Source organism: Myotis davidii, unplaced genomic scaffold, assembly GCF_000327345.1.
Source record: "Myotis davidii unplaced genomic scaffold, ASM32734v1 scaffold967, whole genome shotgun sequence".
NCBI lineage: Eukaryota > Metazoa > Chordata > Mammalia > Chiroptera > Vespertilionidae > Myotis > Myotis davidii.
The window spans coordinates 2,553,999-2,568,429 of record NW_006383014.1 but is presented as its reverse complement, the minus strand read 5'-3'; the positions used below and the strand labels follow the sequence as shown (position 1 = coordinate 2,568,429).

Genomic DNA, 14,431 nt, shown 5'->3' with positions numbered 1-14,431 from the left:
GCGGCAGATGCTTAACGCAGGAGCTGCCCCCTGGTGGTCAGTGCACTCCCACAACAGGAGAAGCTGGACGCACAGCTGGGGCTCCTCCCTCACAGCAGGGGATTGAGTCGAAACTGGCAGTTGGACATCCCCCAAGAGGTCCCGGATTGCCAGGGGGCACAGGTCAGGCTGAGGGACCCCACCAGTGCACAGGTCCGGGCACCGGGCCTCTAGTTGTTACATAGTCACAACTTATTTTCAGAAAGAAGGGAAGATACCATATACATCTAACAAGAATAAGTCCCTGCCAAGGAGAGTAAAAGAAAGGTGAGGAGATGAGAACATTTTTTACTTGATTAATTCATCACAGCTTAAGCTAAATTCTCTTAGCACATAATTTATTTCCACTCAATTAAGAATTTTGGTGAGAATTACAAACTTTTTTGGCTTTCAGAGCACAATTTAGACAGTGTTTTCCAAACTTTACTTCCACAGTAAAATGTATTTTCCAAGATGATTGAGCATATAAATACAAATATACATCTTTATGTTATATATAAATATATTTATAAAATAATCCATGTTACTATATACTGTGTACGTTCATATTTTCTGTATTATATTTTATCTTCTTTTTATTACTATTTCCCTACCTACTTCCCTTTGATAATTATCAGCTTATTCTCTATATCTATCGGTCTGTTTCTATTATATTTTGCTTATTCATTTATTAGTTTTTTTAGACTCCACATATAAGTGAGATAATATGGTATTTGTCTTCATCTGACTTATTTCACTTAGCATAATCCCTCTAGGTCAGTGGTTGGCAAACTGCGGCTAGCGAGCCACATGCGGCTCTTTGGCCCCTTGAGTGTGGCTCTTCCACAAAATACCACGTGAGGGCGCACACATACAGTGTGATTGAAACTTCGTGGCCTATGTGCAGAAGTCGGTATTTTGTAGAAGAGCCACACTCAAGGGGCCAAAGAGCCTCATGTGGCTTGAGAGCCGTAGTTTGCCAACCACTGCTCTAGGTCCATTCATGGTTTTGCAAATGGCAAGATTTAATTTTTTTAATGCTGCATTGTACCATTTTCTTTATCCATTCATCTATTCATCAACAATGGACACCTATGTTGCTTCCATATCTTGGCTATTACTATTAATGCTACAATAAACATAGGGGTGCATAATCTTTTTGAGTTAGTGTTTTTGTTTTCTTCAGATAAATGCCCAGAAGTGAAATTGCTGGGTCATATGGCAACTCTGTTTTTAATTTTTTGAGGGCTCTCTCTACAGTTTTCCATAGTGGTTGCACTAATTTACAGTTCCACCTACAGTGTACAAGGGTTCCCTTTTCTCATATCCTCACCAGCATTTGTTATTTGTTGATTTTTTAAAATATATTTTATTGATTTTTTACAGAGAGGAAGGGAGAGGGATAGAGAGTTAGAAACATCGATGAGAGAGAAACATTGATCAGCTGCCTCCTGCACACCTCCCACTGGGGATGTGCCCGCAACTAAGGTACATGCCCTTGTCCGGAATCAAACCTGGGACCTTTCAGTCCGCAGGCCGATGCTCTATCCACTGAGCCAAATCAGTTAGGGCTATTTGTTGATTTTTTGATGATAGCCATACTGATAAGTGAGAAATGATACACCAATTGTGGTTTTTATTACATTTCCCTGCTGATTAGTGATGCTGAATATCTTTTCATGTATCTGTTTGCCTTCTGTATGTCTTCTTGAGAGAAATGTCTATTCAGGTATTCTGCCTGTTTTTTAATTGGATTGTCTGCTTGTTTTTGATGTTGTATGAGTTATTTATATATTCTGGATATTAGCCCTGTATCAGTGTATCATTTGTGAATGTTTTCTCCCATTCAGTAGGTTATCTTGTTTTCTTGATGGTTTCCTTCACTGTGCAAAAATTTTTTCAGTTTGATATAGTCCCATTTGTTTTGTTTCCATTGCTTGAGGAAATATATTAAAAAAGATTTTGGTAAGAGTGATGTCAAAGAATTTACCGCCTATGTTTTCTTCTAGAAGTTTTATAGTTTCAGGTTTAACACTTAAGTCTTTAACTCATTTTGAGTTTATTTTTTATGTGATGTAAAGTTTGCTAACACCACTTATTAAAGAGACTGTCTTTATTCAATTGCTATCCTTGTCTTTTTTATCCTACATTCATTGACTATATAAGTGAGGACTATTTCTGGGATCTCTATTCCATTGATCTATATATCTGTTTTTTAGGCTAGTACCCTACTGTTTTGATTATTGTACATTTGTAGTATAGTTTGATATCAGGGAGCATAATATTTCCTACTTTGTTCTTTCTCGGGATTTGTTTGGGGTCTTTTGTGATTCCATGTAAATGTTAGGTTTAGCTCTAATTTTGAAAAGTTTGTCAATGGTATTTAATCGAGATTGCATTGAATCTATGTATTATTTTAGGTAATGATATACCCTTCCAGTTATTTCCAGTTATATTGTTCAATATCTTTCTTCAATGTCTTTTAGCTTTCAGAGTACAGGTCTTTCACCTCTTTGGTTAATTTCTTCTTCGGATCATTTGTTATTAGTGTATAAAAACGCAACAGATTTTTGTATATTGATTCTGTATCCTGCAGCTTTACTGAAGTCATTTATTAGTTGCATAATAGTTTTTTGGTAGAATCTTTAGGGTTTTCTAAATGTAGAATCATGTTATCTACAAATAATGACAATTTTACCTCTTTTTTCCTATTTGGATGCCTTTTATTTCTTTGTCTTGTCTGATTGATGTGGCTAGAACTTCCAATAATCTATTGACTAAAAGTAGTGAAAGTGGACATCCTTGTCTTGTTTCCTGATATGTTAAAAATCTATGTTGATTTCACAAACTCCTAATGGATCATAAAAAGCAGTGTGAAAGATTGAAGCTAATAAATGATCCTTGATCATTTTTCATTCACTAAACAGCTCATATTTTTTGCAAGGCAGTGTTTTAAGTGTTGCAGTGTACAGAGTTAAACATAAAACCTGCCCTTATAGGAAATTATGTGTGCTTATTTCACCTTAAAGTCCACTTAAAGTAGAGTAAATATATATACACCTGTGAATTTTTTAAATTAACTTTCTGTGCTGCCTGGCTTCTACTTTGGTATTGATTATTGTTAGATACTGTAGAAATTTTCTGTAACTTGACCTTTTTTTTACTTATTTACATGTTCATAATCATGTTATAATCTATTTGAGATAATATAATTGTTTCTATTCAGTGCCTCACAAAGAAGCAAGAACAAACTAATTTTTTAAAGAAATTGAAATTTGGTGGTGGTGCTTGGGAGAAAGCATCTGAGCAATGTAAATAAGTAAAAGTCATTAAATGCTCTATCATATTTAACAGAAATAAACTACTAATAAAAGCAACTACCTGGATGAAGCTCAGTAAAATAATGCTAAGTAGAAAATAAAACACACATTTTATGATTTCATTTAGATGAAATTTCAGAAGAGGCAAAATTATACATATAGAAGCAGAATAGTGGTTACCTGCAACTGACCAAGAGAGCAGAGATGAACTGTAAATGGTCACAAAGGAACTTTCTGATGTGATGTAAGTGTTCTAGTACTAGATTATACTGGTAGTTGCACAACTGTATAAACTTACTAAAACTCATTGTTTGAACTGTATACTTAATATGTGTAAATTTTATGATACATAAAGCTACTTCAATATAGCTGTCATAAACAAAAATTATATAATGCAGTATTTTGTTCTTTTACTGCCTAGTTAATTATCTGCAAGAAACTTTCTGAAAAGCTGAGAGAATTTCCACTGCTGGCCTCGTGGTACCAGAGGATTCAGGAGGTGCCAAGAGTGAAAACAGCCGCTTCTCAGTGTGGGATCCAGTTTTGCCATTTACCAGAGTTGCTGACCACATCAAATGAGCAGCATCCAAACTTAAATGAAGCCCCAGGTGCAGAGGAACAAAACGATCCTTCATTTATAGGAGGCCCAAGGCCCACGATGACCAAGTTAATGGTACTTAAATTGTTTTCATTAAAATTTTCTTTAAAAAATTGCATGTGATAATGTTACCCTGACTTGTAATTGTTTGTTGACATTATTTGTTATAAATCTTATTTGTAGCTATCCTATATCACTCTTGAACAGTTAATATTTCTAGTAGCCTTTTGCATTGAAGTGAGTTATAGTAAATTGAAGGATTTTTTTTTAATTGAAGTATTTTAATATTATATGTCTTTGGAGCCAAATAAGTCAGCATATGTGTTTTTAAACAGTATTTTTCTCAAAACTTTTTTTTTTTATAGTCAAGACAGCAAGATCATATCACACCTATCAAATTTATTGTTTTACCTGGTATTTTTTTTAATTTTTTTTTATTTTATTATTTATTACGAAGTATATATGATATGTGTCCATTTTTTCCCCCCGCCCAAGCCAGTACCCTAGCCTCTCCCACCCCCCAGTGTCTTATGTCCATTGGTTATACTTATATGCATGCATACAAGTCCTTTGGTTGATCTCTTGCCCTCCTTCCTCCCGCCCCCGACCCCTCCCCGGCCTTCCCGATCCATTCATCTACTGATGGGCACTTAGGCTGTTTCCAGATCTTAGCTAGGGTGAATTGTGCTGCTATGAACATAGGGGTGCATATATCCTTTCTGATTGGTGTTTCTGGTTTCTTGGGATATATTCCTAGAAGTGGGATCACAGGGTCAAATGGGAGTTCCATTTGTAGCTTTTTGAGGAAACTATTGTTTTACCTGGTATTTTTTGTTGCAAGGATTTGATTTCAAGTTTTTTTTTTAAATTTTGAGATGATGATTTAAATTAAAGAAATATGAAGATGAATATCTCAACTTTCTAACATTTTTTAATTTAAGAATTTTAAATTCTTTGAAGTTTGTTTTTATCTTATTCTTTTTACAGTGCTAGTTTATTTAATAACACATGATTTATAGTTTTTTATCTTTGCAGCCTAATTTGTTTCTAGTTCATAGTAATTGTAAAAGTTTTCACCAATAGGCTTTCTTTCTCTATCATTCAAGACAATCTACAATAATGTTTTGCTTTTAACTTAGACTATTTGAAGATTTATTTGAATAGAGAATTCATGAAGTAATTTGAGCTATTCATCTGAGTTGTACTGAAAAAATATTCTTATATTTTTTTACTTGGGTTAGGAATCATTTGTGTTCTATAGTTAACACACATTTGGGGATTTAAAAAAGCGTGAGAAGATTTTAGTAATAACACCAGTCCCTTATTTTTTCAGTTTAGCTTGTTAGCCTAGTGATGAAACAATGAAACAGGATTATAAAGTTGATTTTAGAAGCTTTCAAGGCATGTCCAAACTTTGATGTGCCTTGATCAAATGGTTAAGCTGTTCACCTTCTGAATGTTCTTAAATAAATAATAATTAGTAGAGTAATCTGCTCTGTATTAAAATACTAAGTTTTAGTATTTTTAAGATTTATCAACCAAAAATTTGGGCTTTTAATTCATACATGTGCAGTCTTGAAAGAAAGATTAGTAATTCTGATTTTTCTACCTATGCTTTTCCAGAAATAAAATGACATTAGGCAAGACTTCTGCATTTTATACATTTAAAAATATTTTAAATATTATAAAAAAACTAAAATTTAAATTCAGAACAAGTTAATAAACAATTATAAAAATAAATTCTTTTGTAATGATATAAAAATATGAAGGGATATTGAATTTTTAATTTACTGGGTTTTTTTTAGTTCAGGTCCTCCAAGAGGGGTTCAACTGAAAGGTAAGATTAGATATGCAAGAGGCCTAGTGAGGAAAAGTCTGTGAGAGAAAGTGGGGAGGGAGCCCGGAGAGGCTGGCAGAGCCTTCCTTAATGATGCAGGTTTGACTGCTGTACATGAGATCAGACAGGAAGGAAAGTTGAGTCTGAAAATTTACACTTAAGTGCAATTCTAAGAAAGTTTTGGCAAGCCAGTGGGGAATCCTTAAACCTGGACTATCTGTCAGGTAGTTTCTCAGGAATGGATCTGCCCTAGTATCCCTACCACTTTTAGTCATTGACTTAGGAGCGAAGATTAGACTAGGGATCAGTGACTTGGATTCTAGTCTCTGTTTTGCAGCTAAGCTGACATTGTGACCTTCAGTAAGTCATTTTACTAAAAGATATAAATTCCTGCATTTATAAATTAGGAGAGTATAGTAGACATTCTGTATGATTCATTTTTTATTTTAAATCTTATGGTTGTAAAAAATTAACTGGGACATTACACTTATAATTTTAAAAAGAATGTTCAAATCTGAAAATAAGTTAAAATTTTCATTTTCATTTAGTTCAAACTTGATTGTAGATACAATAAGATTTCTTTTTTTCAACAGGGGGTGGTTTTTGCTACTTACTAGTGGATTCCTCTATTGACACGTATTTCTGGAAGGCAGTAAATATTATATCAAATTAATATGTTATGAAATTATATTGATTTTAATTATACAGTAACTTTTCATTTTTGTATAGTCATAGCATTTTGTGCCAATTACACAAGGACCCATTAAATTGGTGCTAATGCAAGTATAAGACAGTAAAGTATTTCTTAAGAACACTCACATCTCACTTTTTTCCCCCTTCCATATTCTTTGGCATACTCTTACCTCCACAATTTTCCAGAAGTTTGAAATGTACTTATTTATTTATTCAGTCCAAAAAATATATATGTGTCTACTAAATATCAGGCAGTGGTCTGAATATTGGATACATAAAGAACAAATTGACTGTTACATGGTGCTTACATTCTGGTGGTGGAAATAAATAAAGAAAAAACATGTTAGGCAATAAGTGCTGTAAAAAAATAATGTGGGATAAGAGAGTGGAGGTGATCAGGGTAGGAGTCCTATTTAGGTAGGATGGTCAAAAAGACTTATCTGATTAGGTGAAGACATTGAGCAAATAACCTGCATGAATTGAAGATTTGGAGAAAGTGTTCTAGGCAGAGGATTCCACTCAAAAAAGACCCTGAGAAAATCCGTGCAGGCAAAGTAGATTAGTGGTTGCTTAAGGCAGAAGCTGAGGGGGAAGGATGGAGAGTGTCTGCTAATGGGTGTGGGGCTGCTTTATGAGGTGATGAAAATGTTCTGAAAATAGATGGTGATGATGGTTGCCCAACTGAATATTCTAAAAACCATTGAATTGTGTGCTTTAAAAAGGTAAATTTTATGACATATAAATTATATGTCAATATAGCTATATTCTTAAAATACTCCAAAATAATGAATGAAGGACAGCAAGAAGTCCAATATGGCTAGACTAGAATAAGGAAGATAGGAGAGAGGTAAAGTGATTACTCTCAATCTCTAGACCTATATAGCTATATCTCTACCGTAAGCAAAAAAAATCTTTATGTTATTTCCTTTGAGATAAGACTTTAGCTAGTTTTCATAATGGAAAGTTATCTCATGAACTAATTGATATAAAAGGGTTCATGATAGATTCTTGGGGATTTTTCTTTTGAATAGAATATTACTGGGGGGAAAAAATACATGAATCATGGATATTCTGTGGGCTGTGGACCCAGAATTTGATTGGTAGGAGTCAGGGCATCCATGCATAAGCCATGCCACTGTCTCTTCTTTTTTTTTTTTTTTAAAAAAAAAGAACATGTTTCATTGATTTTTTACAGAGAGGAGGGGAGAGGGATAGAGCATTGGAAACATCAATGAGAGAGAAACATTGATCAGCTGCCTCCTGCACATTCCTTACTGGGGATGTACCTGCAACCGAGGTACATGCTCTTGACCGGAATCCTATCTGGGACCCTTCAGTCCGCAGGCCGACACTATCCACTGAGCCAAACTGGTTAGGGCCATGCCACTGTCTCTTGATCAAATAAAGACACGTACAACTTTTAACATGGGAAAGAAGTCTGAGATATTTTTGATATATTGAAGAAGTTGGGAACTGCTTGGTTAAACCAGAGGAATTCTTTTCTAGAGACATTGCTGACATGTGTAAAAGACTGGTATAGATGATATTTTAGAGGCATATGTTGAAGTAAAGCTTTTTAGTCCTGTTAAATAGAGCTCCTAGGTTGTGGCAGTTTTCTATAAACACAGATATTCATGGATATAAGCAGAATCGTGTGTTTTTTTTATCATCTCTGTGTGGGTTGTTTTCGATAAAATTTTATCCTCAGGTGACTTTTCTCTTAGACACACAATATATTTCTAGGTAGCTCATTACTTCTATATATTTTCAGGTAATAATTTTTAAATATCATTACTTTTTATTATCTCAGTGTAAAAAAAAAAAAGGAAAGTAATTGCTGTAAAAAAACTGTTGTATTTCTTATGTAACCAAATATCTTGAGGAAAACCCGGTCATTGTTGATGTTTATGTTCTTCCTTGCTAGTATAGAAAATAGAAATTTGGCCTTGTAGTACATGGTAGGACTTTAATTAATTCATTATTTGGTAAGGGCCTATTTCCTTTTCTAGGAAAAAGGCATTGAAGTGATGTTTTCTCCTCACCCTTGTCCTACTTGGACCATTGATTGGAGTAGTCTTCCTGCAGCAGTGAGCCCAAAGGAAGGTGAGATTGTTTTTTTCTCTCCTTTAAATCTTACTCATAATCTGGATAGTTCATATCTACCTTCTAATTTTATAATCCTCTTTTTGGCTATATCTAAAATTCTGACTATTCTATCTTCATTAAGTTTTTATTTTATTATAAAATTTTTACATGTACAGTGGGGCCTTGACTTACGAGTGTCTCGACTAACGAGTTTTTCGAGATACGAGCCATCTCTCAGCCAATTTTTTGCTTTGAGTTGCCAGCTAAAATTCGGGTTACAAGCCAGCTTCAGATACCCCGCCACAACATCAGCCCAGCATCACGTGTCTCACTCGTTCACTTTATGATTTGACATACAAGTAATTTGAGTTATGAGATCCATCACGGAACGAATTACACTTGTAAGTCAAGACCCCACTGTATAAATTACTCAGATTTAATATTTCCCACATTTTTCTAACATTTGCTTCATGTATTCCTTTTTTGCTTTGCTAAAGCATTTTGAAGCAAATCCCAGGCATATGTCCTTGGATCAGGATTACAGTACAGACAGCTAAAAAATTTTTACATCTTAAATAATCATTATGACACATAATAAAAATTAACAAAAATTCCTTGATTATCTAATAATTAGTCCATAATTATTTCCCCTAATTGTTAAAATGTTGTTTGTAAAAATATATATATTTATAATTAGGTTTTTAGTTAAATAAATTTTTCATTGCTAGAAATTATATTTGGTTTGTTTTCCTTGCTCATGTTTCAATTTCCTCTTTTTATAATTTTTTAAACATGGTTATTTTATAGTATATTTGTTATTTCTAATAGCTGATATCAATAGAGATATAATTCTATTTGTTATTTCTGTTGATTTACTCATGTTTTCTTATTTTCCTGTTAGTTTTGTAATTTTAGATTGTGAATTCATTTTTAGGTTACCTAAATCTGTTGGAATCTTGTGGGGCTTTGTGAAGTTCAGAGTAAATTCTCATAGAAGGGGTTTATAGTCGCTTTGCCAGGCATCTCAAGATATTTTAAGACCACTTAGCATTAATTTTTCAGCTTGAGATTCCTCAACATTTTCTATCAGGAGCTAAGGTTTAAAAAAACAAGTTACCTATCATTTTCCTTTGCTGTTGAGTGGACTTTTTTTTTAAATGCACCTTTTCATAGGGAATATAAGTTTTCAAGTTTCTCTTTTAATGTAGTGATACTAGTTCCAACTTGTCGCCATGCTGGATAGGGATCAAGGACTAGCCTCTCTTCTTTGTCTTACTGTGGAAGCTTAGATTCTTATTAGCAAACACCTTCGAGGCAGCTGTGGTATCAGTTCAAAATTATTGTACTGCTTTTTAGTTTCTTAACCCCTTTTAAAGCCCTTATGGATTTTTCTGACTCTCAGAAATCCAATTAGAAATGTAAAGGATGATTTTTGAATTTTAAATATCATTTTAGATATTTTTATGTGGGGAACTGTTTTATAACTCAGTGTGATATTTCTTTAATCGTTTATGTGCTCTTTGGTTTTATACTAAGCCAAATATAACTTGATTTTCAAATGCTCTCTGAAATCATGTGCCTTTCTTTTTCATATTCTCTTCTGTGATACTTCCTAATATTATCTGAATCTCACGGGTCAATTCTGTTTGTCAAGAAAATAATTTAGGATTCTTTCAGAATGGAAACAGATTTTATTGAGTAGTTAAAAACTCTGCATCAATATTATATTAAGATAAAATTCAGGCCCTAGCCAATTTGGCTCAGTGGCTAGAGTGTTAGAATATGACTGAAGGGTCCCTGGTTCGATTCTGGTCAAGGGCATATACCTTAGTTGCAGGCGTGATCCCGGGCCCTGATCAGGGACCATGCGGGAGGCAACCAATTGCTGTCTCTCTCTCACATTGATATTTCTCTATCTGTCTCTCTCCCTCCTTTTCACTCTCTCTAAAAATCAATGGGAAAATATCCTTGGATCAGGATTAATAAAAAAATAAATAAAAATTCAATTTTGGTCTTTTATTAAGTATATAAAAATAGTAACTAATGACCTTGTTAATATTTTAATTATAACTATTTTTGAGATATAGAAATACTTGTTTGAAAACATTTGAAAAAGTTTAACAGTTTTTATTCTACTTGTAATTGGATTTTGTATACTCTTTGACTATAGTATAGATTTTGAACAAATTAAACCTAGAGTTTACTATAGCTTACTAAAATAAAAATCTAATTTTCATTAATATCTATCAAAAAATGAAAATAGAGTTTAGAAGTACCACATGTTTTGCTTATTCATAATTTACTATGAGGCCAAAATAACATTTTTAATTATTTATATGAGCAATCAATTACCAACTCAGAAGTCTGCATTAAGCATTCATGTCTGATTGTTTCACTGGTTAGAGTGCATATCTAATGAAGCTTCTGGAATTAATCACTCATTATATCCTTATAATGGATCACCTTGTTTACATAAATATTATGACAAAGATGAACTTACCACAGAAGAGATACATGGTCTACTCACATTTCATTTACTGTTTCTTAAAAAGTTTATAGCCTTGTTAAACTAAGCCAGAATTATAGCATTTTGTTTTTCTGTTTTCATGGTAATAGGATTTTTGTGAAATTAAATTTATTATTTACTTAGGCGTGTGGAGGTCACTGTGAAAGTCATGATTGTGTTCTAGTACTTTTTTTTTAAAGAAGAAATTGAATTGCAATAAGTTATTCTTAGTATTTGGTTCATTTGGATGTTGCAAAGACTGACTCCTTATACTGAATTCATTGAATTACATCAAGATTTTGAAACATATAAAAATCATTCTCTTTACTAACAAAGTCTGTATTGATACTCATCCTGGAGTCTAATATATTTCTTAAGCTTATCTAATCTTCTCTTCTCTGTTCTCACCCGTTCTCTCTCCACATCTTATGTACTATTCCCTAAACTCCAATGCTGTTTGGTTTTCGTTTTGTTTTGTTTTTTTCATTAAGTCTTCGGCATGGGCATGAAGTCAGCCTGTCTGAGTGTAAAACCTGGACTACTGACTAGCTACATAATCTATCTACCCAGATTCTCAACTTCTCTATGCCTCAATTGCTTCATCTGTAGAATGGGGATAATAGTGCCTATTTTATGAGATTGCTGGTATGATCAATGAATTAATGCAGGGCGGGGCAAGAGTAGGTTTATAATTGTGGGTATGTGAAATACAGACTTTAGTTTTATATTATTACTTATTAATTATTGCATTTTTTCCATATGAACAACTGTAAACCTACTTTTGCCCAACCCAGTATATAAAGCAATTAGTACAGTGCCTAGTAAAAAGTAAATGTTAAATAATATTAATGTAGTAGTCAGAATTAATCACTCTCTCTTAATATTCCTTTAGTACTCTCTTATACTTCATTTTGCTACTTATTGTATGCTACTCATACACTGTAATTACTTGTATGCATGTTTTCCTTCTCCAATAGACTGTGAACTCTTCGAATATAGGGTGTCTATGTATAAGTACTCAATACTTTTTTAAAAAAACATGTTTTTATTGATTTTTATTTTTTATATTTTTATAGAGAGAGGAAGGGAGAAGGATAGAGAGATGGAGACACCGATGAGAGACATGGATTGGCTCCTCCTATACACCCCCTACTGGGGACTGAGCCTGCAACCAGAGCATGTGCCCTCACTGGGAATCAAACTGGGGATGTCTTGGTTCATGGGTCAGTGCTCAACCACTGAGCCATACCTGCCGGGCCTCAGTACTTTTTTTTTTTTTTTGAATCCTCACCTGAGGATATTTTTCCATTGATTTTTAGAGAGAGTGAAAGAGAGAGGGAAAGACAGAGAGAAACATCAATGTGAGAGAAACACATCGATTAGTTGCCTCCTACATGCACCCTGACCAGGGCTCAGGCTGAGAAAGAACCTGCAACCAAGGTACGTGCCCTTGACTGGAATCGAGCCCAGGACTCTTCAGTTTGCAGGGTGATATTCTATCCACTGAATCAAACCAGGGCCTCAGTACTTTTTAATTAAATTGAATTGAGACTACAAACCATTTTTAAAAATCTTTAAAAATTTCTGTTTAAAACAAGCCTGCATCAGGAAGGCCGGGGAGGGAAAACAAGCAACTTGTCTCATATAGACTTAAAAGGCTAAAACAATTGAATTATTTAGTCTGAAGAAAGGAGACCTGAAGATTTAATATACATTATTATTATTATTAAATTTTTATAGACTCTTTGGGAATTGTAGACATCACACCTCTGGTTCTAAATATTTAAATTTCTCCTTTAAGAACAAGGATATTCTCTTACATAACCATATTACAATTATCAAAAGAGGACATTTAATTTAGTACTATTATCTAATCTACAGTAGCTTGTGATACATTTAATTGTCTTATCTTTTTAGTCTTCCTTAGTTGTTTCCTCCTGTTAGATTCAAGTGAGGCATTTTTGGCAGGAACACCACATGTGATGTCTGTCCCCCTCAGTGCAGATATCGGGAAGCACACTATCTCAGTTTAGGCCAGTGATGTTAACTTGAACCATTTGATCAAGGTGATGTCTGCCAGCTGTCTTTACTGTAATGCTACTATTTTCCTTTATTAAATTGGTAAGTAGTTTGTGGAGAGATATTTGAGACTACATAATACATTTTTATTTTTTCAAAATTTTACTCACTAGTTTACATTAATTTAATGCTTCTTGCCTGGATCTTCTCAGTGCAGTAGGAGACTGTTGGTTGAAGATTTTCTGTCAGTGCACATGACTAAAATATTCACTTAAACATTTCATGCTTCGTGTTTTATAATTTATCATATACAGAACCATCTGATCACAACTATCTGCGACTCTGTCCTTAAGAACTGTGACTCTATACCCTTAATTCAAAGATGAAAGTCACTGCAAACAATCTGGCATTCACCTTAATAGGTGTGTTTTTACACCTTAGTAGGTAAATACTGATATTGAATTTTAAAAAACCAAGACAAATTTTGTGGTGTTGGATTGATTAGAATTACAGGTATAAGTATAAATTTATCCTGTTCAATATATATAGATAACAGACACAGATATATAGGTACAGCAATAGATATGTGTGCAATAGATCAGCAATAGATACTGATAGCCACAAAAAGATAAATTTTCAACTCTCACCTTTCTATATTTATTAGTGTTCACTCTACTGTAAGAAAGTTTTCCTTATATATTTATTAGTTAAATTTTCATTATTACGAATTTTTATTTTTTAAATGAGTTATAATTCATCACTGTCACTATTTATTTCAGTGCTCAGGTTTTCCTGGGTTTTGAGTCCCATCCAGCTGGCTTTTGATCCTCTGAAAATGTCCCAATTATTCTATGACCACTTGCTGAATTTCTGGCATAATGAAGAATTACCAGCTCATTTTGCCATTTTCCTGCCCCAGCCCTAGATTTAACTGCTTCTCTGAGAAACCCTGGTTCCTTTTAGCGGAGAATGGTTTTAGAAACTAAGATTTGGACACCAGATGTGCTCATTGCTAATGAAGTGTTATTGCTTCTAGGTCCTCTCAGCAGGGTAGTATGTATACATAGGTCTGTTAGGAAATAGATGTTTGTATACATACATACATGTACATACCCATAATCATACATCATATCTATTGCTGTACCTATATATCTATGTCTGTTATCTATATATATTGAACAACATGAGTTTATACTTATACCTGTAATTCCACTCCAACACCACAAGATTCTACCTAGTTTTTTGAATTCAATATCTGTATACACTTTTTCTAACAGCAAAAATTGTAGTGCCCAACATCACATATGTATTTGCTCATTTGTTGAGTTCTATAATATATGAACAATAATTGCAGC

At 33.6% G+C, this 14,431-nt stretch overlaps 1 protein-coding gene across 2 annotated transcripts in view; it reads left to right on the top strand.

Moving 5' to 3' along the window:
* GSTCD (glutathione S-transferase C-terminal domain containing) overlaps positions 1–14,431 on the top strand; it is a 131,065-nt gene that overhangs the window by 17,950 nt on the left and 98,684 nt on the right. For both annotated transcript variants that reach the window (XM_006778902.2, XM_015558094.1), the window contains exons 4-5: positions 3,760–4,011; positions 8,476–8,569. In XM_006778902.2, the coding sequence (XP_006778965.1) occupies positions 3,760–4,011; positions 8,476–8,569 (346 nt within the window). The remainder of the gene's footprint in view (positions 1–3,759; positions 4,012–8,475; positions 8,570–14,431) is intronic.